Source organism: Acomys russatus, chromosome 19 (assembly GCF_903995435.1).
Source record: "Acomys russatus chromosome 19, mAcoRus1.1, whole genome shotgun sequence".
NCBI classification, from domain to species: domain Eukaryota; kingdom Metazoa; phylum Chordata; class Mammalia; order Rodentia; family Muridae; genus Acomys; species Acomys russatus.
The window spans coordinates 32,779,156-32,804,069 of record NC_067155.1 but is presented as its reverse complement, the minus strand read 5'-3'; the positions used below and the strand labels follow the sequence as shown (position 1 = coordinate 32,804,069).

Genomic DNA, 24,914 nt, shown 5'->3' with positions numbered 1-24,914 from the left:
TTTTTATTAGCAATACAGAGAATAAATGGTGACATGTTTACACAAACTAGAGGCAGGAGATACTTAGAATAAACATAACAGTGCAGTGTTCAGATTGAAACCAGGTAATGGGGTAGAGAATTCAGCGTTTGAATGAGCAAGGGTGAACTGTGCACAGTCCACAAGAACATGCTGACAGTGATGTCTGCTGGTGTGAATTGTATTGGTGTGGCTTGGTGCACCCACCTCCTGCATGATTTTGTAAATCTGTAGGTTGATAGGACATTGGCTCTAGAAAGTTCTTAGCCCCTTTCCTTTAAATATTGCCTCTGTTCATTTTCTATCCTTTTGGCAGGCTAATTTTTTTCTTTTTAAAAGATTTTTGTTATATATACAGTGCTCTGTCTGCATGTATGTTTGCATCCCAGAAGAGGGCAGCAGATCTCATTATAGATGGTAGTGAGCCACCTTGTGGTTGCTGGGAATTGAACTCAGGACCTCTGGAAGAGCAGTCGGTGCTTTTAACCTCTGAGCCATCTCTCTAGCCCTTGGAAGGCTAATTTAACATGTGTTGTTGCTTCCAACTCTGCTTTGTATCTCTTAATTGGTCCTATGCATTCCACTCTGTCAATTCTAGACCATAAGCTCCCTCTACTAATTCTGTTTTTCAAATTCTCTCTTCAGCTATCTATTGTGTTAAATCTCTCTGTTGGGTTTTATAGTTTTTTATTTTAAAAAATTACTTTTTCAACGAACTGAATTGTGATCTGTGTCAAATTACTGCATTAAGTAACACCTTAGCACTTCTGCTTCTGGATGGTGCATTGTTTCCTCTGGCCTGTCTTACGGTTAGAATCCATGGCAATCTAGACTGAGACACACTCCTCCAAAAAAGACCTATATTTGCCGCTGTTGGATACCTGGGTGTCTTGCCACATGTAGGACACTGCTCTAGCAGGGCATTGCAGAGTCAGCTTGAAATGTTTTTCACTCAGATAGTGAGGATTGGTCAAGGCCGACTCTGGTTACCTTGTAGCTCAGCCCCATTGGTCACTGTAGCTGCAGTTGTTCGCTTGCCTTTCAGGAGCTGGCTTATGCCTGCTGGAAGCAGAGTCCTTCTGTAAGATACCGTACCTGGGTGGACCCAGGGCTGTGGCCTGTTCTGCAGCGGTCTTCTCCCATGGAGCCTTACAGACAGTGCAGAGAAGCCTGGGTGCCTGCACAGATGCCCCAGGGCTCTGAGGTGGCTTTTGTATTCTCAGTTCTCAGAACTCCAACTTCAACCTGCAAGTTCCTGCCTTCTTTTACCCACCTTAGATTCTTCAAGAAGTTTTGTTTTGTTTTTTATGCTTCATTGGCATTTTTATTGCACTTAGCAGCATGATTGACATGAAAACGGAGCCTGAGGCAGAATTGGCCCTGTTTCAGGCTATCCTGACTGGTCCAGCCTGTCCCTGACCCTGGCAGCTGTGCCAAGTCCCACCGTATACTGCTCTTGCCAAGGTGGACGAGGGAACCTGATGTACAATTTAGAGTGGAGGTGGGGAGAGCAACAGGACACATTTCTTTCCAGAAGAGCAGGACTTGGGGTCTAAGAAGCAGGGAAGCCTGTGCTTCCTTTCCTGTCCCCTGGAGCAGGTGGCAGTGATGTCGGGGCTTGGCTCTGAGAATGTCTTGCTGGAAGGAGAGGGGGAAGGAGGCTAGGTGAGTGAAGACTCTGCAAGCCTGAGGCAGAGAGAGAGGCCTGCCCAGGTGAGGCCGCGCTGTTCACTCTGTCACCTGCCAAACAAACCTTTTAGTGTTTAGCATTTCACATGGATTCTTTATTTTCTTCAATGAAACTGGCAGCTCTCTAAAGTCACTGGACATTCCTTGTCTGAAGCATTTTTGTACTTAGATTGGTCATCCATGCCTGATGCGAGTCTGGGCTGGCGTGAGGCTTTCCATCCTCGTCCTCGCTTTAGGAGAAGTGACCGTGTGGACATGAAATGCGCTGACTCTGTGCAGTCACTTGTAAAAGCAGCATCAAGAAACTGTATACCAGGTTGCACAACAGCCACTAAAGCCACCCGGTGCTGCTGCTGGTTTCTTGGAGGACATTGGTCAGTCTCATAACCACACACCTGAACCTAGAAGGAAACAGACTTGCAAATCACAGGGAGCTCTTGAAAAACTCCACTTTCCCAAGCCACACTGGGTCTGTCGCTGACTGCTAGATATGGGCCATGTGTGGTGGCGCACACCCTTCATTTCAGCACTGGGAAACAGAGGCAGGCAAATCTTGGTGAGTTTGTGGTCAGCCTGATTTACATAGTAATTTCCTGACCAGCCTGGCCTACATAGTGAGACCCCAACTTAAAAAGCAAAACAAAACGTCTTTGCTAAGGGTCACATTGAATTAACGTTGCTCGGGGCAGTCTTCAGGAATCAGCACCATGGCTGAAGACATCAAGACTAAAATCAAGAACTACAAAACTGCCCTCTTTGACAGTCGCGTCCCAAACCAGAACCAGACCAAGAACTGCAGGCAGAACTACCTGGACTTCCACCACTGCAGGAAGGCAATGACTGTAAAGAGGAGTGACATCTCCGTGTGTGAGTGGTACCTCTGCCCTGTGTCATGGGTCTCAGCCTGGGATGACCGCAGAGCAGAAGGCACGTTTCCTAGGAAGATCTGACCTGAATCCACCGTCCTCTCCTGTTTTCTGTCCTTCTCCCCAGATAGTAAAGGGGACGTGGGCATATGATGGTCCCTACCACGGGGCCCTGAGTCATGACACAGCTGCTAACAAAATTCACTAGAAATGTTAAAACAAACAAACAAGCAAAAACAAGGTTATATGGCTCCTAAGTACTAACTTTCTTGTTTAAAATGACTCCAGAAGAGTCTAAAGAGATGGCTCAGTGGTTAAGAGGACCGGCTGGTCATACAGAAGACCCAGGTTGTACTCCCAGCACCAGGATGGCAGTTCACATTCCATCTGTAACTCCAGTTCCAAGGGATCTGATACCCTCTTCTGGCCGCTATGGCACCAGGCATGCATTCAGACAAAATACCCATACACATACAATTTTTTAAACTTTTTAATTAAATTTTAAAAAATTTAAACTTCCCCCAGATGACATGCGTGACTCCCTGTGAATACCCAGTAGATAAGAGACATTCCCATACAACAGTGACTAGTGGAAAGAAATGAGAGGCTGTGAAGGAAGGGAAAAGTATTTCCTTGAGCGAGGCAGCTGAGGCCTTTTCAGGGGAGACAGAACTTGAGGGTGCAAGGACAAGTTGGGGAAGAAAAGATGGGCATTGCATCATGAATTTGTAATCCCAGCACTTGGCTGTATGAGGCAGGAGGACCACTGTGATTATAAACAAGTCTGGGATACATGGTGAGTTCCGTTTCAGCTTAGTCTACACAATTGAGACAACAACGATAACTTAAGAGCTAGTTAGGTAGACCCTGAGGTAGCATGTCCCACTTTGGTGACACCAACCTGAGGCCTCTTCTGGCACTAGACATCTGCCACAAGCTTGGAGTGCTGAGGGGTAGCCAGAGCAACAGGTGACAGGTCTAATTGGGAAGTGAAATTTGTTCATGTAAAGTCAGAGTATTTATATTATTGATCTGTTTTGTCAGGCTTTAACCCATTCCACCAATCTTTCAATTGGTTCTTTGAGGTTTTTAAGGTTGCAAGTGACCATATTGCTTAATTCCTGTGATTATATTATTATATTCTGTCATAGTGATGAAGTAAATACAAGAAGGCCTCTGTTGCTGGCCAGTATGATGCATGTCTCTAATCCCAGCAGTAGGGAGGCAGAGGCAGGTAGATGACTGTGAGTTCGAGGCCAGCCTGGTCTACAAAGTGAGTCCAGGACAGCCAAGGCTACACAGAGAAACCCTGTCTCAATAAACAAGCAAGCAAACAAACAAAAAAGGCACTCTGCTCACCCTCATTTAAAAGAAATTGATCTTTTTTTCTTATTGAAATATTGATTATATAAGAGCCATTTTATCTTCTTAATAAATAACCACTTCCTGGGAGGATACAAGGGATGGGATAAACATTGAGATGTAACAAGAATAAATTAATTTTTAAAAATTTAAAAATAAATAAATAAATAAACGACCACTTCCATATACATCTTGTCCATTCAGTTGCTGATACTCTGAATGAAAATGGGGCTGTTAAAGACTTCAGCATGAGCCTTTTGCTTTCCACAGGTCCTTGGGTGTGACGCTTTGGGAACTCTTCAGTAATGCTGCTCAGCCTTATGCAACCCTTTCGGACCTGGATGTCCTCAATCATGTCATCAGAGAGAGGGACACGAAGCTCCCGACGCCCCAGCTGGAGCAGCCTCACTCTGATAGATGGTTGGTAGTTTCCGTGCTGCTTTGCAGTCTTCACAAATGAGGAGGAGGAGGGCTGGGGAGACGGCTCAGTCGGGAGTGCCTGCCACTCAGGCAGGAGGGCCTGAACTCACACCCTCAGCACCGTGTAAGCACTGAGTGTGCTAGTGTGTACCTGCCATCTCAGAGCTGGAGAGAGGTGGAGGCAGGAACATTCCTGGGGCTTGGTGACGTAGCCGACTCAGTAAACTCCTGCTTCAGTAAGAGACCCTGTCTCAAAAATAAGATGGTAAACAATGGAGGAAGACACCCAGTGTAGACCTACACCCAGTGTAGACACGCACACACGCGCTCATTCATCTGGCCCTTATTTTAAGACAATAGATGTTCTAAAATGCAGTCAGTTTTTACTGCATTTACTGATTTTAGAAGTATCATCTGTGCGTTTCCCTGTCTCGTCACATAAACTTACATGTACACACACAGTTAAAAATAAAATAAAATCTTTAAAGTAATAATAATAAATAAGAACTAAGGGTGGGCTGTAGCGGTAGCGTTGTGAAGAGTTCTGGCCTAGCACACACAAGGTCCTGCCTTCACTCTCTAGTTCTTGATGGAAAGTGTTAAAATAAACACATCCCCTGCTAAACAGTTCTCAAGAGGAGAATGTGGGGCTACCAAGATGGCTCAGTGGGTAAAGATGCTTACTGCCAAGCCCAGTGACATGCACCTGATCCCTGGGACTACATGGTGAAGGAGAGAGCCATCTCCTCCAAAGGGCCCTCTGACCACACAAGTGCCATGTTGTATCCCACTCTTGACTAAATAAATAAACTTAGAAAAAAGAGAAGGGACGGATGTGGCGGAGCCATTTCAGAATTCAGTGATCTATAATATTGGGCTTGTTTGCACCTGTCATGGAAGGGGTGCTCATGGGACCCCACCCCTCTTTGAATATTTATGCCCACAGAAGGATTGGTCACAGTGACAGACATTTTTTTCAGTGGTATAACCACTGTTTAGGCACACACTTTTCCACAAACACACAAATGAAAATAGAAGGGAGAAGCCGGGTGTGGTGGCGCACGCCTTTAATCCCAGCACTCGGGAGCAGAGGCAGGCGGATCACTGTGAGTTCAAGGCCAGCCCGGTCTACAAAGTGAGTCCAGGACAGCCACGGCTAACACAGGGAGACCCTGTCTTGAAAAACCAAAAAAAAAAAAAGAAAAGAAAATAGAAGGGAGGCTGGCTGGTTGGGAAGATGGGAAAGGAACAAAAGAAGGGAAGGGATAGACATGTGACTATGATTCTTATACAGCATGTGCCTGTATAAAAATGTCCTAGTAGTAGCCCAGCGTGGTGGCGCACGCCTTTAATCCCAGCACTCGGGAGGCAGAGGCATGCGGATTGCTGTGAGTTTGAGGCCAGCCTGGTCTACAAAGTGAGTCCAGGACAGCCAAGGCTACACAGAGAAACCCAACCTCAAAATTAATTAATTAATAAACCATTAACAATAAAAATTTAGAGCAGCAACCAAAAAAAAAAAAAAAACAACTCTTTTTAATGGGAAACCAGAAGAGCACATGATCTAGCAGACAGAGGGCGGCTGAATACTATGAAATGTCTTGGGTGGGGGGGGGGGCGGGGGACAAAAAACCAAGAAATAACAACAAAGCAGAGTGCATCACATGTTCTCTCCTTTCCTCTTGTACCACTGTCACACTCTTGAGGTAAGCCTTAGCATGGCTGCCAGTGGCTTAGGTGTAGAAATGTGCTGGAGAAAAGCATGTTGAATTGGCACTGAAGTAAGGTTATTTCTTACCTTAAATCCTAACTGTCCCTTATGTGCCTCCCAGGTATGAAGTGTTACAGTTCTGCTGGCTGTCTCCTGACAAGAGGCCAGCCGCAGAAGATGTGCACCGCCTGCTCACTTACCTGCGGATGCAGAGTCAGCGGGACTCAGAGGTGGACTTTGAACAGCAGTGGACCGCGCTCAAGCCAAACACCAACAGCAGGGACACATCAAGTAGCGCTGCCTTCCCCATCCTTGACCACTTTGCCCGGGACCGGCTAGGTCGGGAGATGGAGGAGGTCCTCACAGTGACTGAGACCAGCCAGGGGCTGAGCTTCGAGTATGTGTGGGAGGCCGCCAAGCATGACCATTTTGATGAGCAAGGCCGGGGCCACCCAGACGAAGCCTTGTCTTACTCCAGTATGTTCTTCCCTGTTGAAGTGTTTGAGAGTTCTCTTTCAGATCCTGGCCCTGGCAAACAAGATGACAGTGGCCAGGAGGTGCCCCTGAGGGCCCCTGGTGTGGTTCCGGTGTTTGATGCACACAACCTCTCTGTTGGCAGTGACTATTACATCCAGTTGGAAGAGAAAAGCAGTAGCAACATAGGGTTGGATTATCCACCTGCACTGCTCACGACTGAAGTGGACAATCCAGAAAGGGTTGGCACTGAAGCACCCCATCTTACAGCCCTTAAAACCCTCGTGTCTGAGGAGCCCAGTACAGATGAGGATTTCTTCCAGAGCAGTGCTCACCCCAAAGAACCCAGCTCTGCTGAGGACTCGCGTGCTGCCAGCATCCCCGGGAGCCCTTTCAACATATTCAGTGACCTCGACAAAACAGGTGATCTGGCCGGTCACCAAAAAATGTTTGATCTAATGGAACTAAATGGAGTTCAGGCTGACCTTAAGCCAGCCACCTTGAGTTCAAGCCTGGATGACCCCAAAGATACCTGCCAGTCAGACAGAGAAAAGCCCAATAAGCTTTTGGACCAGGACCCGCCGTGCTTATCAGAAAGCCTTTTGCACCAAGATTGCTTTGATCCACTGAGTGTTCAGGAATTGTCAGAAAACTTCTTATTCCTTCAGGAGAAAAACCTACTGAAAAGCTCACTACCTAGCAAGGAGCAGGTGAACGATCTTCAGACAGAACTTAAGAACGCAGGTTTTACCTCAACGCTGTTAGATTCACCCCAGAGAGACTCTGTAAGTTCTGAACTTGAGTTTCCTGAAAACACACAAGGCTTTCCTTTGTCACAGGAAACTATGAGCAAAGAGAATGAAGGTACAGATGTCATGCTTCAGGGTGGTGTGTCACCACAGGCCTCCCCAGAAATACAGGTTCCTGGAACCTCAGTCACAGAAGCAGCATCTCCTAATGGCCCCTCAGACTCAATTCTGAGGCCAGGAGAAACCAAATCCTTTATAGATGTCAGAGTCCCTGAGGGCTCGATCTGCCTGCATCTAAGCCCCGACTCTGTAACTGGCCCGGTTGAAATTCCTGCTGCCAATGCCAAAACCCTTGATGGAGGTGACGGACCCCTAGACATCATTTGCCAAAGCAAGGAGGCCTTGAATCTAACCAAAAGAGACCCTGCCCTTGTGAATGATACTCTTGCTGGTCAGGGTAGCGTGGGGAGTAGTGTTCCAGAATCGAGACAGGAGTTACAAAGTCAGCCACTTTCAGAAGACCTTCTTAGTGGCAGCTTACTGGCAAAAACCTCGGAAACTGTGGAGACTTTAAATCAGCTTAATTATAAGGCTGCCCCGAAAGATTCGGCCTTGGCCTCTGCCCTCTCCTCAGACTCCACCAGTCAGGATAGCCTCTTAGAGGACAGTTTGTCAACACCTATCCCCACCTCAGAGCAGTCTGTAGAGACACCAGACTCCCTGGATTCAGTGGATGTCCATGAAGCGTTACTAGAGTCCCTGGGCCCCCACACTCCTCAGAAACCCTTGCCCCCTGATAAGCCTGCAGACAGCGGCTATGAAACAGAGAACCTGGAGTCTCCCGAGTGGACCCTGCACCCTGCACCTGAGGGGACTGCTGACTCGGACGCAGGTGCAGCAGGTGACAGTGGCCAGAGCAGTTTGCCTCCCAACCCGGTCATTGTCATCTCAGATGCAGGCGATGGCCACAGGGGTGCCGAAGGTCCCCCTCAGAGCTTTACACTTGGCACCCAGAGTTCATACCGAGACTCTGCGTACTTTTCAGACAATGACTCAGAGCCAGATAAGAAGCCCGAGGAGGTGGCAGGAGCATCTGCCTCTGCCCTGGTGTTGGTAAAGGGCCAGTCCCCACCTGAGTCAGTTGTCCCAGAGGAGAGCTCTGATGTCAGAGACAGCTGTCTGGAAGCCCCACAGAGCGAGCCAGATCAAAGCCAGGTGTCTGCTTTGCAGAATTCTTGTCACTCAGAACCACAAGAAACATTGCAGCCCACACCAGCTGATGCTTCCAGAGAGACATACCCTGTGGATGATGAGACCAGCAGCCCCTTGAGTTTGTTGAATTCAGAACTTAGTAGCTGTGATGACCTGGAGACACAGGAAGATCGCCCATGCACCCTGGCCTCCACAGGCACCAACACCAATGAGCTCCTTGCATACACAAGTTCCACCCTGGATAAATCCTTGTCCAGCCACTTTGAAGGCCCCAAGCTGAAGGAGCCAGACATTGAAGGGAAATACCTGGGCAAACTGTGTGTGTCTGGGATGCTGGATCTCTCAGAGGATGGGATGGATGCAGATGAGGAAGATGAGAACAGTGATGACTCGGACGACGATCTGCGGGCCTTCAACTTACACAGCCTTAGCTCTGAGTCGGAAGACGACACAGAGCACCCTGTGCCCATTATCGTCAGTAACGATGATGGGAAGCACTTGCGGAGTTTACTGAAACCCTCAGCTCCCGAGGCCATTGAGCAGCTGCCGGATGACTGGAAGAAGGAAAAGAAGGCAGTGACGTTTTTTGATGATGTCACCGTTTATCTGTTTGACCAGGTATCTCTGACCACATCTCTTTATATTGTAGAGAATTTCAAGAAGATATAAAGCTAACTTGGCCTGATTTGGTTTTGTTTATAAACATTCAGAATTGTATTCCCTTTTGTGTATGTGGTGTGTGTGTGTAGTGTGTGGGTGCATGTGTGCTTCTATGTGGGGGACAGAGGTTGGTGCCAGGTGTCTCCCTTGTCCACTTTCCATATTATATAGAGGCAGGTTCTCATGCCCGGAACTCGCTGATTCAGCTCGTCTTAGCCAGTTTGCTCTAGGGGTTTTGGCTCTATCTTAGGTGCCCTGGGATGACAGGTGGGTGCTAGGGATGTGAACTCCAGCCCTCACGCTTGCTTGGCTAGTGTTTTACCCACTGAGCCATCTTTTCAGCCTCTCACATTGTATTTCTGACTCCCATTGTTCTTGGTGCTGACATCCCCTCAGCAGTCCAGAGCACCTGCATCACATTTCCCCAGGGAGCAGTGTCTGAGCCCTTGATGGTTCTCCTGTCACAGTACTTAGATACTAAGCCTTAGAAGTACCCTTTTCATAATGACTGCCACCTTCAAGGCAGGCAGTGGTAGCAAAACAGTCTTTGGCTGTCTCACAGCCTTCAGCATACAAGCAATGGCTAAGCTCTCCTGGAGGGCGTCAGCCATGTCATGATAGCTTGTGGTCTTGTTATTTTATTTTATTTTGTTATTTTTCTGAGACGTGGTTTCTCTGTGTAGCCTGGCTGTCCTGGAACTCACTCTGTAGACCAGGCTGGCCTTGAACTTGGAGATCTGCCTTCCTCTACCTCCTGAGTGCTAAATCTTAAGTGTATGCCATGGCTGCTTTTGTTTTTGTTTGTTTGGTTGGTTGGTTTTCTTTTTTTTTTTAATATTTACTTATTATTATGTATACAGTGCTCTGCCTACATACACATCCGCAGACCAGAAGAGGGCATGAGATCACATTGTAGATGGTTATGAGCCACCATGTGGTTGCTGGGAATTGAACTGAGGACCTCTGGAAGAGCAGTCAGTGCTCTTAACCACTGAGCCATCTCACCAGCCCCCATGGCTGGTTTTGTGATATCTTCTTTTAATAGCTATTGAGGCAGCAGACTGTGACAATTCGGAAGTCATTTGAGCCTGGTGATGTTCTAAGCATCGACAGAAATTAATTTCGCCCAGAGTATTTGCAGTTAGGTAAGGGAGGGAGCCCTGGGCATTCTTCTTGGCTCTCGTAACTGAGTTCCACTGAAATTAATTGGCCAGATTTTAGTCTGACAATTGGCAGTAACACCCCACACTTGGGTGCAGGCCTAGAACAGTGCTGGCAGGGGCTCTGCAGACAGTGAGCAGCAGCAGCCTTGCGGGGGCGTGTGGAGAGTGTCACAGGCGGCAGGACAGCCTTCTGCCCTAGCCCTTGATGGCTCAGTGTGTGCTCTGCTTCTTGAGAATCGAACTTTAAAAAAACTGCATCTCTCTGTCACTCTCACAACTTCTCCCCTCCCTTTTTCCCCCTCGTACACTCTCACACACATTTGTGTCTGCTTATATGGTGAAGTCAGAGGTCAGTGTAACATGTCTTCCTTGATTGCTGTCCATTTTATTTTTGAGACAGAACCTGGATTTTCCTGCTATTCCCAGCTTTAAGTTAAAAAACAAAAGAAAACTTTGTACACCGCTTGCATGCCTGGCTCCCAAAGAGGTCAGAAGAGGCCTCCCCTAGACCTGGAGTTACAGATGATTGTGAGCTCCCTTGTGTATACTGAGCATCAAACCCAGGTCCTCTGAAAGAGCATCCAGTGCTGAGCCGTGTTGCCAGCCTGAGATATCCAGCTTCTTTATGGGTGTTGGGGATTAAATTTGGGTCGTTAGGAGCCGTCACCCCAGCCCCTTCTTCCACTTCCTCTACTGGTCTTTGTAAACTTGGAGTTACTACTTTATGTGGATGTTAATGGAACCTAGGGCCTTGGGCTGGTAGTGCACTGTCAGTGCCACACAGCCCTAGTCTTTGTGTTTTTGAGACAGGTACGTAGCTCAAGTTAGCTTTGAACTCTCTCTGTAGCCCAAGCTATTGTTGAACTGCTGCTTGGGTCTCCGGAGAGCTGTGACCCTCAGTTGGCTTCTTGAGTCAGTTAGATTATGACTGAGCTCTCAAGTCATGTGGCCTCAGAATGGTTCCCACCATACATCAGGAGGTACAGGACCCTTCCTGTCTCTGATCTGCTTGCCCGTCCCCCCATCTCCCCTAGTTCTCAGAGCCAAGCTCTTGGCTTCATCTTGGCCTCTGGGAAGCTCCTCCTTAGGGTCCTGCAGTGGAGGCTTCCAGCATGTACTCTAGTCACTTTCCTTCTTAATCAAGTGTCTCGGGGCAGGGGCCACAGCTCAGCCATAGAGTGCATGTGGCCAGCAGCACCACATCAGAAGTAAGCAACAAAACCCCTTTGTTTACTGCTGCATGTGGGACTGAGTGCAGAAAAAAGTAGCTCCCTGGACTGAGCCTGACTTAGGGTGCCTCTCCACCTCCTGCTGCTTCCAGGGGTCTTCCCAAGCCTGACCCCCAGAGCCAGCCAGGGTGGTTCCTCGGAGCAAAAGAGAGCCTACCTCTTTGGTCTGTAGAGTTGCTTTGGGTTCTGCTTCTCTTGTGGCTTTGTTTTGCATTGCTGTTTGGTGTGAAGGTCAGAGAATAAGCTGAGGAGTCATTTCTCTACCTGGAGAATCTAGCTCATGTCATCATGCTTGGCGCCAAGCACCTTTACCTGATGTGGAGTATAGTTCTCAATTTTCCCACTTCTTTGTCTATTTGTTCACAGTGTGTGTGTGTGTGTGTGTGTGTGTGTGTGTGTGTGTGTGTGTAGCTGTAGAAATGCCTTGTGCGCATGTGGAGTCAGATTATAACTTTGGGGAATGAGTTCTCTCTTTCCACTGTGTGGGTCCCAGAGATAGCATGAGCTGGGGTGAAGCTCAGCTGGTAGAGTGCTTGCCTAGCATGCATGGATAGTCAGCACCCCCTCAAATGGGTATGGGGGTACACATCTGTAATCCCAGTACTTAAGAGAGCCAGGAGGATTGGAAGCTCAAGGTCAACCTGCGCTACATGAGACCTGCACTGCCGCCCTTCCCCAACACACACAGACGGGCTGGGGAAAGGAACTAGCGCTAGCAAGATACCTAATTGGTTAAAAGGTGCTTGCTAGTCACAGTAGTGCACACATGTATTTCCAGCACTCGGGGAGGCAGAGGCAGGCGGATCGCTGTAAGTTTGAGGGCAGCCTGGTCTGCAAAGCGAATCCAGGACAGCCAGGAAACAGAGAAGCCCTGTCTCGGTTAGAAAAAAAAATGCTTGCTTCCAAGCCTGGTGACCCAAGTTTAGTTCCTGGGACCTACACAGAGAAAGCAGAGAACTGACTCCCACAAGGTGTCCTCTGCCCTCCACGTGTATGCCATGGCATGGACAGCTCCATACACCCCACAGAGTGAGTAAGTATACAAAAGCAATATGATAAATTTTTTTTGTAAAAAGTAAGAAAAAAAAGGCCTCAAGGCAAATGGTTTTCTGTTCATCCCTACAGTTGTGTCTGCTTTTGTGTCGTCTTCAGCATGGTTGCTGTCTGGTGTCCTGTCCTAACTGGAGGCATTCACTTGGTTAGCTTTTCTCAGCTTCTTTTGCCCCTTTATCCTCGAAAGTCAGTTCTTCATCTCACATTTACTCATGAAGGATATTTTCTCTAACGATGGATCCTGAATAGACAGCCCTTTCCAGTCAGCATTTGACCTCACTGGTTAAACTCTTTAAATAATCCCAGTGCTTGTTTCTTCTGTGTGGTGAGGTTGTCCTGGCTCCTTGAAGGCTGGGTCGTTTTCAATTTTGTGTCCTCCCATCATGCTCTGCAGAGTCTGTCTTTTCAGGTTGGTGGAGAATGTTGATATGTTAGTCTTAGGCCTCCACAGATGGCCGTGAGGCACGAGCTCCCGCCAGCCTCCTGTGAGCTTTGGTATCAGTACTAGTTCCTCTTTTCAGTCTGTGGCCTGCAGACCTTCCCACTGGCCAGGCTGGGCCTTGGAGGCATCCCCCTCATCCCCCACAGTCCAGCTGTCAGCTTTGGTCAGCTCAAACATAGGCCCAGAAACGCCACAGCACCTGTCTAGTTGCTTTCCTGAGCTCCTGCCCTTGGAGTAACCCTGTACTCCTAGCCCTGGATACCTGCTTGGTCCTCCATGAGGAAGGATGGTGCCCAGATCTGCCACACAAGAGGAAAGCACATAAAACATTGGGGACCTCTTCAGAACCAGTGGTCTGATTGCATGAAGGTGAAGTGACAAGGAGCAGAATGGGGACAAGGAGAGAAGGGAGTGTTTTGTCCTGGTTCTAGGGTCAGAAGGGCCCCTGGCTGCCCAGGTTGAGAACCAAGTGCTTCTCAAGCAACCCCTGGCCACACCAGGCCAGGTACCAGGCTCTCATGCCACTTTGGAGTCTGGGACTCTTCCCTCCTGCGTTGTCTTGTTTGTCTCCTTCTCAGAGGTCTCAGGACAGTCTCACATGCCTTTTACAGGAGCGACATTTAAGGGACCATATATGGAGGACCTTGTCATACATGGTGGCACAGGCCTGTAATCCCATCATTTGGGGGCTGAAAGGATTAAGAGAGTGACTCCAGCCTGAGATAGACAGCAAGTCTGGGCCTCGTTAGGTTACATAGTGAGACCCTGTCTTTAGAAAGGAAGGAAGGAAGGTAGGAAAGTAGGAGCTGGGGAGAGCTGGTGTTGGTGATGCATGCCTTCAATCCTAGCAGTCTGTAGGCTGAGAGGCAGGCGGATACCTAGAATTTGAGGCCAGCCTGGTCTACCTAGTGAGATCCTGTCTTCAAAGGGTGGTGGAGATGGGGCTGGAAGATGGTTCATGGGTTAAGAGGAGTGGCTGCCTTTGCAGAGGACCTGGGTTCCCAGCACCCATTTGCCCGCTCATAATCATCTTAACTCCAAATCCAGGGGGTCTGATGCCTTCTTCTACGCATAAAGGAAATAACTCTTTTTAACACAGCTCACTAGATAAGCCTGTCCGCCTGGGGTGTGGTTGGACACGTGGGCTCCAAGAAGCAGGCTGACTGGAATATTTGTTTGCCTTTGCAGGAAACCCCCACCAAGGAGCTGGGGCATTGCGGAGGAGAAGCACATGGCCCTGGGCCCAGCAGCCCAGCAGCATCCTCAGGCTCACCCTACCTGGGCAGGGGCATGAATTCTGAAAGTTCCACGGACGAAGAAGGTATTTGTGCTGCGTTAGCCTTGCAAAGACATTCTATGGTTTTTTGTTTGTTTGCTTGCTTGTCTTTGAGATAGTCTCACTATGTAGACCAGGCTGGCTCGAAACTTCAGAGAGATCTCTGTGTCTGTGCTTCCCAGGTGCTAGGATTAAAGCTGTGCGCCACCATGGCTAGCTAATGGTAACATGTTGGAAAGGCGCGTTGCTTGTCTTTAAATGACTCCTGAAGAATCAAGCGTCCCGCGTTTCTGCTCTGCCATCTGTTGGCGGATTGTGTCGGCATCCCCTGGGCTCCCTCTCCTTATCATGAGGTGATATGGAAAGAGATAACAGGGTGCTGTTCTTTCTGCAGGTGGAGGCTTTGAATGGGATGATGACTTCTCCCCAGATCCTTTCATGTCAAAAACAACAAGCCTTCTGGGTTCCAAACCTTCTCTTCAAACCTCCAAATACTTTTCTCCTCCCCCGCCGGCCAGGGGTTCAGAGCAGAGCTGGCCACACGTGTCCCCCTGCTCCAGGTTCTCCATCTCTCCTGCTAACATTGCCAGCTTCTCTCTCACACACCTCACGGACTCGGACATTGAACAAGGAGGTGAGAGGAGCCCTGTGTGTGCTGGGGGTGGGGCCATGACAGAGGCATGATGGCTTTCAGCCAGGAGTGCTCCTCTACCCTAGAGCCAAAGGAATGATGAGCTGATGCTAGTGTAGTCTTTCCTGAATAGATTATAAATTTGTTTGAAGAGTCCCAGTTTGTGGTGGGGTTCCTCAGATATGCTAAGTATGACGTTCTATCAATGAGGCACGTTCCCTAACTGGTTTCTAGGCAGGCGCTCTACCACTGAGCCACACCCCACCCCCTCACTGGGGGATTCTAGGCAGGTGCTCTACCACTGAGCCACACCCCAGCCCCTCACTGGGGGATTCTAGGCAGGTGCTCTACCACTGAGCCACACCCCAGCCCCTCACTGGGGGATTCTAGGCAGGGGCTCTACCACTGAGCCACACCCCAGCCCCTCACTGGGGGATTCTAGGCAGGTGCTCTATCACTGAGCCACACCCCAGCCCCTCACTGAGGGATTCTAAGCAGGGGCTCTATCACTGAGCCACACCCCAGCCCCTCACTGGGGGATTCTAGGCAGGTGCTCTACCACTGAGACACACCCCAGCCCCTCACTGGGGGATTCTAGGCAGGGGTTCTACCACTGAGCCACACCTCAGCCCCTCATTGCTTTACCTCTAAGCTTCAGCCCCAGGTCTCTTCTTAACATTTTGTTTGTTTTGTTTTTGAGACAAAGTCTCACCAGGTTGCCCCGTCTGTCTTTGAACTCACTCTTGTAATCTAGCTTGGCCTCAGACTTTGAATCCTTCTGCCTCAAATTCCCAAGTAGCTGAATACCAGGCCTGGTGCATCTCTCACAATCTCAGCAGTGCATATGCAGCCCCACTCTCCACTTTAGATCACTCCCAGTACTCACTTGTGTATAGCCAGGCTGCACTGGCCATGGAGATCTTGGAGGCTGTGAGAGGGCTCTGCCATGTCTTTTTCTTTCCCCTTTGCTGCCAGACCCGCTTCCTCAGGTTATGCTTCTGTCCCCCAGGAGCACCCTGCACAGGCTCCAGGCACACTTGGCCTGGGGTTTGGACTTGAGCCCAGGCTCTCTGGCTCTTCCCCAGCAGTGTTGATTTTGTCATTAAGTCTGGGTCTCGGTGTGATACTGCAGGGCAGCTGGGAACTCACAGCGGGGCCAATTCGGAGGAGCAATACCTGAACATATGGGCCCTTTTCCCTATACCAAGATCAGGAGATAAAGGTTAATAGGTACATTTTTTATTTGAAGTTTACAGATCAAATAATAATGTAGGCTATAAAAGCGCTTTTATTTGTTTACTTAGTTTTCACCTGTGCCGATGAGATAATACCTGTACCTAAGGATCCCTGCTGGGCAGGTGTGCCCGCCCGCAGGCTGGTGTACTTCAGTGCCCCTGAGTGTGGCCATGGAGCCACTGTGGGAGCCAAGCAGCTGTGTGTGCAGAGCCCTTCAGGCTGCGGGCAGCAGGGACAGAGGGCGGCACAGGAGGGTGTGAAGCAGCCAGGCACCAGCTGCAGCTCCTATGTTCTGGTCTGTGCTCCGTCATATTCTTATTATCTGGGTACTCAGTTCTTAAAACTTATCCGCTTTGTCATGTTGCTTCTGTCTGGGAAATAGGCAGCAGTGAAGACGGAGAAAAGGATTAAAAGGCTGTGGACACACTCTCCCAGCCCAAGCAGCGTTCCTGCATGTTCGCCTGAGCAACGGCACCGACTCCATGGTGACTGGCACCAGACACTGAAAGGCTCAGGAGTGATGTGGAGCCGGGCCACCACGCCAGGAAGCCAGCTCCCTCTGCAGCACTGGTCTGCTCTGCTCATGCACTAGAAGTGCTCTTGTGCTGGGCATCCTGTTGAGGTGGCCACACTGCTCTGGCACATGAAGTGTTGGAGGACCTGAACACCTCAGGTCATGGGTCTGTTTTCTGTGTGGGTGTCTTCCCCACCACATCCGTGCCTCCAGTCTAGGCATGGGTGCCACAGAGGGGTGCACCAAGGGAATGGTCACAAGTGAGCCATATTGTTTTTAAGGAAATCACTAATTGCTCTCTGACTGCACTGTAGGTGAGTGTTCTGAGCTCCCAATATTGTACAGCATCGTAAATTATCCAAGGAAAACATGGCAGGTCAAGCTGGTGCTGTCCACTGGTTTGATTCCCCCCCCCCCCCCCGTCTTCTTGTGTGTTTGCTCTGCATGGTACTGTAAAGCTTTGGTATTTTGAGTGTTCTTCTGTCTTCAGACTATGGGAACTGTACACAGGTACCCTTTCCCAGGCCATGCTGATTCTTGATGTTAGTATTTTATGTTCTTAGGTATAATTTTGATGAGTCCAAAACTGCTGCTCTGTTTGATTGATCGCATCGAGCATGTTTCTGTATAAGGCGGCTCTCTGAGCAGCCTTCCCTGTCTCTCGCGCTTTTAAATCATTTTGGTAGAAATCCAGTGAGAGATGCACCCAGAACTCAGTGCTGCTTCTCAGTGCCCAGCTGGTGTGGCAGGTGAGACCATGTACCACTTCCTCTGCACAGAAGTCAGCCTGCAGGAGCTCTTGTGTCTTTCAGGCAGGTGGGACCTCTGAGACCCTGAGTCCCCACAGAGAACTATGAGTGAAAAAAGCAGTTTGTCCACTTTCGGTCCTACAGCAACCCTCACGGCCTCCTGGCTGGCCTGGGGCAAGGCACCTGCCTCCCTTCTCTCCTCTTGTTCTGAAAGGGATCTGGAGTGTTCGGCATAGCCTCAGTGCATCATCGAAGGAATGTGGTGTCTTTGACACAAAGCTGGCCTTGCTCTGCTGCCCAGGAGTCCTGCTTTGACAAAGAAGTGTTGGTGGCCAGTGCAGCATGGCAGTGCCATGATGAGCAGGGAACCACACCTGCTGGGTGGGCCTTCTTACATGGGCTCCTTACCCCAAATACCTCCTGGTGGTGACCCCACAATTCAGACTCCAGTGTGACGTTGGGGTGAGTTTCCAGGCTCTGGGAGTGAGTTTCCAGGCTCTGGCCAGGACATCGTGATGTCAATCAGAAGGACTTGGACTTGCCTACAGAGTGCAAGAGTGGGTGTCAGCTTGAGTTTACGTAGCAAATTATGACCTTTATTATCAACTTGGATTCAATCCATGAATTTTTATACTAAGCAATAACTTTACGATCAACAGAAGAAATTTGAGAACAGAGAGTCTCCTTTCCTGTACTTGGTGCAGACCTAGCATGCCTGGGCTCCGTAGAAGCACTGGATCTTGTGACATGTATATTACCAACAGGGCATTTGAAAGTAATTTTGCCAAAACTATCATAACTGAATTTTTGCTGTGTGAACTTTCTGATTTTTTAAAAAAAAAAAAACCTCTATCTACCCGTCTTAGTTGAGAAAAAGAGGAGAAGCAATTATATTAAGATATTTTCAAATTGTAGGTTTGAGTTCCGATTCACTGATGACAGTCACGTGGGTCCGTGGACTCTATCTAGCCTTCTTACCCAGCCTGCGATAGATTGGCATCTGAGGGCTGGCCGTCTTCCACCATGTTGAGGGGATTTTAAGAATACAGTTCCCATTTATATTTATATCTATACTGCTCTCATGGTCAGTTGCCAAAACAAAAGCATTTTATATATTGAGTTGGTGGGGTGGGGTGGTTCTTTCTGTGGTGTCTTATGGAAGGGACAGAAGGCTTACTGTAACACTTGTCAACACGTCCCCAAATCTCAAGCAATATACAGAAATCTCAGTCTTGAAATATGAGCATGCCCTTTGCCATGTGATGTGGGTTTGGTTTTGTTTTTTGGCTTTTTTAAGACAGGGTTTCTCTGAGTAGTCCTGGCAGTCCTGGAACTTGATGTATAGTTCAGGCTGGCCTTAAACTCAGTGACCCGCCTGCCTCTGTCTCCTGCGTGCTGCCACCACACCTGCCTGGGGTTTTTTTGTTTTGTTTTTGTTTTTTAATGATAATTTGGTTGCCCTTGGTGGGCTTTCCAAACTTGTTCATTTAAATAAGCAGTGAAATCAGTCTGTGGTGTCTGTAGCTGGGATGGGGCGGCTCAGTGATTTCCTCCCCCCACCCTCCTTTGAGTGCCCATTCTCTCCAGACTGAAGACTTGGCTTTTAACTCCCTTAATAAAAATAACGACCCCCTCCATGTCCTCCTTTCATAGCTTCCACTTATTATAAGATGGCCCAAGTAGTTCTTCCCACTCCCAGCGAGGCTCAGACCATCTGGGCTAGAAGCCGTTCACCAGAAGGCTGGACTTGCAAACAGCCTCCCTTCTGTTTGCAAATGTACAGGCCTGACTGTTTTCAGAGAGATTGGTTTATCTAAGGAAGTCTGTCTCCCTGCTGTAAAATGCCTTTTAAATACCCCCTCCCTTTTCATGTTTCCCATAGGGTATTTGTAGGATTAGTGACCCATTGCATGTCTGTCCCCGGGGCTGGGGAAGAAGACAGGCAGCTCCTCAACCTCCCGCCCCTCAGCCATCACCTGAAAACTCAGGTGCAGCCACGTGTCACACTCCGTGTGCCTCGCTTCAGAGCACCCACCTTAAGAGAAGTCACCTTCCAGTAAGAATGGGCAGGCAAGGCTGCTTCACATAGACATCTCAATATTCCTTAAGTAGCGAGCAGGGTGGCACGAGGCTTGGCTGTTGAGAAACACCATTGAATTTATAGTAAGGTCGTAAGGTGTGCTGGCAGAATTGCATCACCCACAGCCATCCCAGTGGTTGAATACATGGTGTTTGGTTACCGAAGCCTGAACAGGCAAAGCTGGATCTTGATAACCAGACTTGTGCATCTACCCACTGTTTCATCCTGCCCACAGCCGGGGACCTGGGTGGGGCAGTCACACCCACCAGGCCTGCCACCTACTGGGTTGTACTTAACACAATCAGAAAGGGTTCACGGCAATATAACAGTTAATGAACTTGGAGTTTAAATTGTGTACATTTTTAAATTGTAAGATTTTTACTGTATATTGAAGCTTAGTGTGATTCAATAAATTGCTTGTAATTTAAAAATATTTAATATTCAAAATAAATACAGTTATATATTTATAAACTCGGTTGCTAAGTTTATTCCTCTTTTCTATGTGTGGGGTTGGCTTGGTGCTATGGGTCTCAGAGCTCCGCACAGGCCTCAGGACATGAGGATGGTTCTCAGCAGACTAGAGTCTGGTGCATGTGTGCCTGTGGTTTCCGGGATCTAAGCCTTGATGCTTAATGAGTTCAGTAGAGATTTGGCTTATAAGGTCTTGGCCCAGCGCTCAAGCGCTACTCTAGGAGGCTCACAGCTAGCCCTTCAGGCTGGGGAAGCAGCTGATTTGCTGAGAAAAGGCCAGGTAGGATAGAGCCTGCATGCTTGTCATCCAGTTCTGGGGAGGCAGAGGCAGCAAGCAGACCCTGGGGCTCATTGGCCAGCCTCGTATACTACAGTTCCGGGCCAGTGAGAGAAACTGTCCTAAAAAACGAAACAAATGAAAAATGGTAGAGCACTGGTTGATGTTGAGCTCTGCACGTCGTGCTCTGTGCTCATGCGCCAGTGTCACACACACCGGCACAACAGCCTTTCCCTGGTCTTGTATGGTGTGTGCCTTTAACCCCAGCACATGAGATGGGGAAGGCAGCCTGGCCTGTGGTATGAATGAGCTCCTGCCTCAAAAACAGTAGCTGTTCTGTGCAGTATTGAGGTGTCTCCATGGCCTCCCACCTCTCTCTCCTCTTTCATAAAAGTCGTGAGTGGCGTGAGGGGCGTGACAGCTTTCCTACCAGAACCGCAGGCAGGCTGTGTAGCAGTGAGACCAAGCCGGCCAAACATGAGAACCCACCCAGAGGTTCCTGGGTGCATTTGACAGGTTCTATTAGCCCCTGGAGGAAAAAGCTACTATTAGCTGAGCTACACCAAGAGGCTGAGGCAGGAGGGTTGCCATAAGTCTGAGGACAGCCTTGCCTATGAAGTCACTTTCTCTAAAAGAACAAAATAGCCAGGGGTGTAGTTCAGCATGCATGAAGCACTGGGTTTGGTCTCCAGCACCACACTGCCACCACCACACTGTAACCACAGCACTCACTGGATTAAAGAAGAGATACTTTAGCCGGGTGTGGTGGCACATGCCTCGAATCCCAGCACTTGGAGGCAGGCAGGCGGATCTCTGAGTTCTAGGCCAGCTTGGCCTATAAACAAAATGCAGGACAGCCAAGGCTACACAGAGAAACCGCGTCTTGAAAAACCAAAGGAAAAAGAAAAAAAGTATATATTTTCAGCACATTTTTGTCAACAGTTGAGTCCAAAAACATAGATGCTGAGCTGAGAGTGCCATCCCCAGTTGTAATTCTGGCGCTTAGGCTGCAGGGCTGGAGGATGGGGTGCTCAAGGGTAGCCTATGCTAAATTCAGCAAAATAGTTCAGCTGGTAAAGTTACTTGCCGCCAAGCTTAATGATCTGAGTTTAATCCGGGACTCACATGGTGGAAGTAGAGAATAGTTATCCTCTGACCTATGAGTGCACACCCGTGCGTGCACACACACACCAAAAATAAGTAAACAAAAAGGTGCTAAATAAATAAGTGGCTATCACAGAAAACAGGTTTTCTGTGAGCACCATGACGACAGTCATGTGGTGGTCAGAGGACAACGTGGGGCAGTTGATCTTCCTCCGTGCGGGTCCCAGACTCAAATTGTCAGACTTGGGTTTTTTTTTTTTTTTTTTTTTTTTGGTTTTTCAAGACAGGGTTTCTCTGTGTAGCCTTGGCCATCCTGGACTCACTTTGTAGACCAGGCTGGCCTCGAACTCATAGTGATCCGCCTGCCTCTGCCTCCCGAGTGCTGGGATTAAAGGCATGCGCCACCATGCCCGGCTCTCATAACCTTTTCTAGCCTAATTCCCTTTTTAATCTGGGGGAACCGAGGTAGAAGGTATCAATTACAGCAGGCAAGCAGCCACGTGGTTGGTTTTTTGTTTGTTTTGCCAGTTTTCTCGCTCTTGAAGACTGACCTCTGCCACTAGGAGCTCTGGTGACCTGAGTGGCATACCTGATGTGCCCACCTCACTTCAGTAAGAGGAAACAAAAAAGGGAGGAGCCGTGTCCTTGGGCCCTTATGACCTGCAGAGTCCGCTGGAAAAACTGGGGGGCTAAGAGGAGAGGTCTTGCCAGCATTGTTAGGGATTTTGTGGCTGCAGTTCCTGTAAGATTACGCAGGGTGGCTTATCCTAGACTCCGTTCAGAGCCTTAACCCCAAGGCCAAGTGTCCTGGCCAGGTGCCTTTCGGAGTTTCTCTACCCGCCTCCCCCCGCCCCCACCCCCTTCCCGAAGTCGCCAGAGAGGCCACGGCCTCTTCAGACCCAGTGGGAGAGGATAGAGAGGGGGAGGCGTGTCTGCACCGGTCCTCAGAGCGGGGGCGTGGCCGCAGGTGCCGCCCTAGCCCCGCCCAGCGAGCTCATTTACATGCTTCCCGCAGCCCCGCCTGTAGTGGCTAAAGCGACGTGTCCTTGTCCCCCCGTGGGCAGCCTGTGCGCGTGCAGCTTTGGATCCCCAGGTAAACCAAGGGGGTTTGGAGAAAACTGGATGGGACTGCTGGGAGGGGACCCAGAGTCAGGACCAGAAAGAAGGCTGGCATCTATGGGAGAAAATAGTGGTGGCTCCCACTCAGACTGGCTGGTGCCATCCACGTGGTGGAACTGGGGGGCTGCTGCAGGGCCCTAGCAACTGTCAGCATGACCTGTGAGCTGTCCTGTGCGCACTCACTGCGGTTCTGCTTCTGATAATGTCTGGACCCGTGTCAGGTCCAGGAGAGCTGTAGGCATGATGTCTAAGGGGACAAATGATCGTGGGGGGGAAGGGGGACCCATAAGCCAGGCTTGGGACCCGTTCTTGGGTGGTTTAAACAAATTGTCAAGGGTGAACTAGGCTCAGGTGGTGCTTGCAACGGCAAGGGGCATGGGATCGGGAAAAAGAGTTCCCAGATCAGTGGGGACGGGTGTGTGTGTGAGGAGGGGGGAGTGTCACGGACAGTAGGTGAGAGAAAAGTGGGTCAGTGTGAGTTCCTCCAGGCCTTCGGGAGCACAGGTGAGTCAGCTCAGGGCTCAGCGCGAATGGGAAGTATGCAGGTGTCCACTATCTACCAGTGGGCAGCGTTGCACTGGGAAGAAGCAACGAGGCAGCCATGCCGCATGCCCAGCGGCGCACCGTGCAGAATGACTGCAGAGGGGCTGTGTTCTGAATTTCAGTGTGAAGGGCCTGTCCCAGCCACTGCCTCCTGGGAAAACAAGCCTGGAGCTATGAAGACCAAGAACCGGCCCCCTCGACGCCGGACATCTATGCAGGACCCAGAAGCCACCTCAGGAGAGCAGACGCCTGACAGACCCCAGCCAGCCTCAGGGGGCGCAGAGCTGACCAAGGGTCTTCGGAGTAGGACAGCCCGTGCAGGTGGGGCTCGGGCAGAGGCCAGCCGCCGGCGACAGGGGTCCGGTGGGCGCAGGGAGAACAGCGTTCAGCGGCGACTGGAGAGCAACGAGCGGGAAAGACAGCGCATGCACAAACTCAACAATGCCTTCCAGGCGCTACGGGAGGTCATCCCTCATGTGCGGGCGGACAAGAAGCTCTCCAAGATCGAGACCCTCACACTGGCCAAGAACTATATCAAGTCGCTGACTGCCACTATCCTCACTATGTCCAGCAGCCGCCTTCCAGGGCTGGAGGGGCCAGGCCCTGCACCGGGCCCTAAACTCTACCAGCATTACCATCACCAGCAGCAGCAGCAGCAGCAGCAGCAGCAGGTGGTTGGGGTCACACTTGGTGTCACCGAAGACCAGCCCCAAGGCCACCTACAACGATACTCTACCCAGATCCACAGCTTCAGAGAGGGGAGCTAGCACCTGCCCTGGACTCCAGGGTGGGGTTGGCAGTGCTGCTTACCTCAGCTCTGGTCCCTCCAATGCCACATGCCCCAGACTGGTGATGACGTTGTTGAGGTTGTTTCAGGGATTTTGTTGTTTGATGGAGACTCTCGTGCGGCCCACGCTGGCCTCGGACTTCCGATCCTCCTGTCTCTACTTTCTCTAGGGCTGGGATAACCGGCACACATCGCCACATGGTGCCATGCTGGGGACTGAATGGAAAGCTCTGCATGCTAAGCAAGCACTCTACCAACTGAGCTACATCCCCCAGTCCAAGGTTGACTCTGGTGATTCCATTTGCCTTAAGGTCAGACACCAACATGTGGCAGTTTTTCCTAACCACCCAGGGGACATTTTGAGGCCCACATCTCTGGGGAAAGCCTGCCCCAACAAAATGGAAAAGGTTCTGTCTTCCTCACAATTAATTCTTTTTACGTGTGATGGCCAGAAAGGTGATTCCGGGGAAAACTTTACTTACAAATGTCTCTGCTACCGCTGAGCCCGAGGCACACCCTATATTGTGGGGCTACATGGGAGCTGGGCCCCTAGTGTCACTCGAGGCCCATCAGGGAATATGGCAAAAGCCAAAATGGCAGCTTGTTTTATAGGTGCCATCATAGCAGCCCAGATGCCCTGGGCCCAACTCAGCAACTGGAGTTAGAAAGGCCTAGCCAGGCCCAATCTCATGGGACAGATTTTCCCAAATGGAGACTTCTGGAGAAGCTGCAATGTGGCTGTGGCGGTGGCGGTGGCTGTGGCTATGACTGACCACAGTGGGGCCTGGGATCTGAGGTCCTGTGTAAGACCATGCAAGGTCATTGTGGAGAGGGCCTTTGAGCATTTCTGTATAAGCATAGACTTCTCCTGGGTCTCTTACAAACTTCCCACACCTGCACCCCACCCCTTCCATTACAGGGATATCCCACCATGCTTCGTGTCTCATTCTTCTTGTCTTTGCCCCTGATGTGTGGTTGCTATGTGCTTTTTTCACAGGCTGATGGGACTTGGTTCTTCTTACCCTTGGTGTTTTCTCTGAGGTGGAAGCCAGAGTGACAGGCATGTCCCACCCCCAACC

At 49.8% G+C, this 24,914-nt stretch overlaps 3 protein-coding genes across 4 annotated transcripts in view; all 3 read left to right on the top strand.

The window, feature by feature from the left end:
• The window catches only part of Lmtk2 (lemur tyrosine kinase 2), an 87,718-nt gene extending 70,599 nt beyond the window's left edge, over nucleotides 1–17,119 (top strand). For both annotated transcript variants that reach the window (XM_051162982.1, XM_051162981.1), the window contains exons 10-14: nucleotides 4,206–4,355; nucleotides 6,188–9,119; nucleotides 14,237–14,369; nucleotides 14,719–14,958; nucleotides 16,574–17,119. In XM_051162982.1, the coding sequence (XP_051018939.1) occupies nucleotides 4,206–4,355; nucleotides 6,188–9,119; nucleotides 14,237–14,369; nucleotides 14,719–14,958; nucleotides 16,574–16,602 (3,484 nt within the window). In that variant the 3' untranslated portion in view covers nucleotides 16,603–17,119. The remainder of the gene's footprint in view (nucleotides 1–4,205; nucleotides 4,356–6,187; nucleotides 9,120–14,236; nucleotides 14,370–14,718; nucleotides 14,959–16,573) is intronic.
• LOC127204028 (cytochrome c oxidase subunit 6B1-like) lies at nucleotides 1,969–2,708 on the top strand. The gene has a single exon (XM_051162983.1). The coding sequence runs from the start codon at nucleotides 2,415–2,417 to the stop codon at nucleotides 2,655–2,657; it is 243 nt and encodes an 80-aa protein (XP_051018940.1). The 5' UTR covers nucleotides 1,969–2,414; the 3' UTR covers nucleotides 2,658–2,708.
• A 6,047-nt stretch (nucleotides 17,120–23,166) lies between the features above and the next one.
• On the top strand, nucleotides 23,167–23,902 carry Bhlha15 (basic helix-loop-helix family member a15). The gene has a single exon (XM_051161936.1). The coding sequence runs from the start codon at nucleotides 23,222–23,224 to the stop codon at nucleotides 23,813–23,815; it is 594 nt and encodes a 197-aa protein (XP_051017893.1). The 5' UTR covers nucleotides 23,167–23,221; the 3' UTR covers nucleotides 23,816–23,902.
• The last annotated feature ends 1,012 nt before the right edge of the window (nucleotides 23,903–24,914 follow it).

Bases quoted from the DNA above. Each gene is read 5' to 3' on its own strand.
- Bhlha15 (XM_051161936.1), top strand. From the start codon at position 23,222: ATGAAGACCAAGAACCGGCCCCCTCGACGCCGGACATCTATGCAGGAC.
- LOC127204028 (XM_051162983.1), top strand. From the start codon at position 2,415: ATGGCTGAAGACATCAAGACTAAAATCAAGAACTACAAAACTGCCCTC.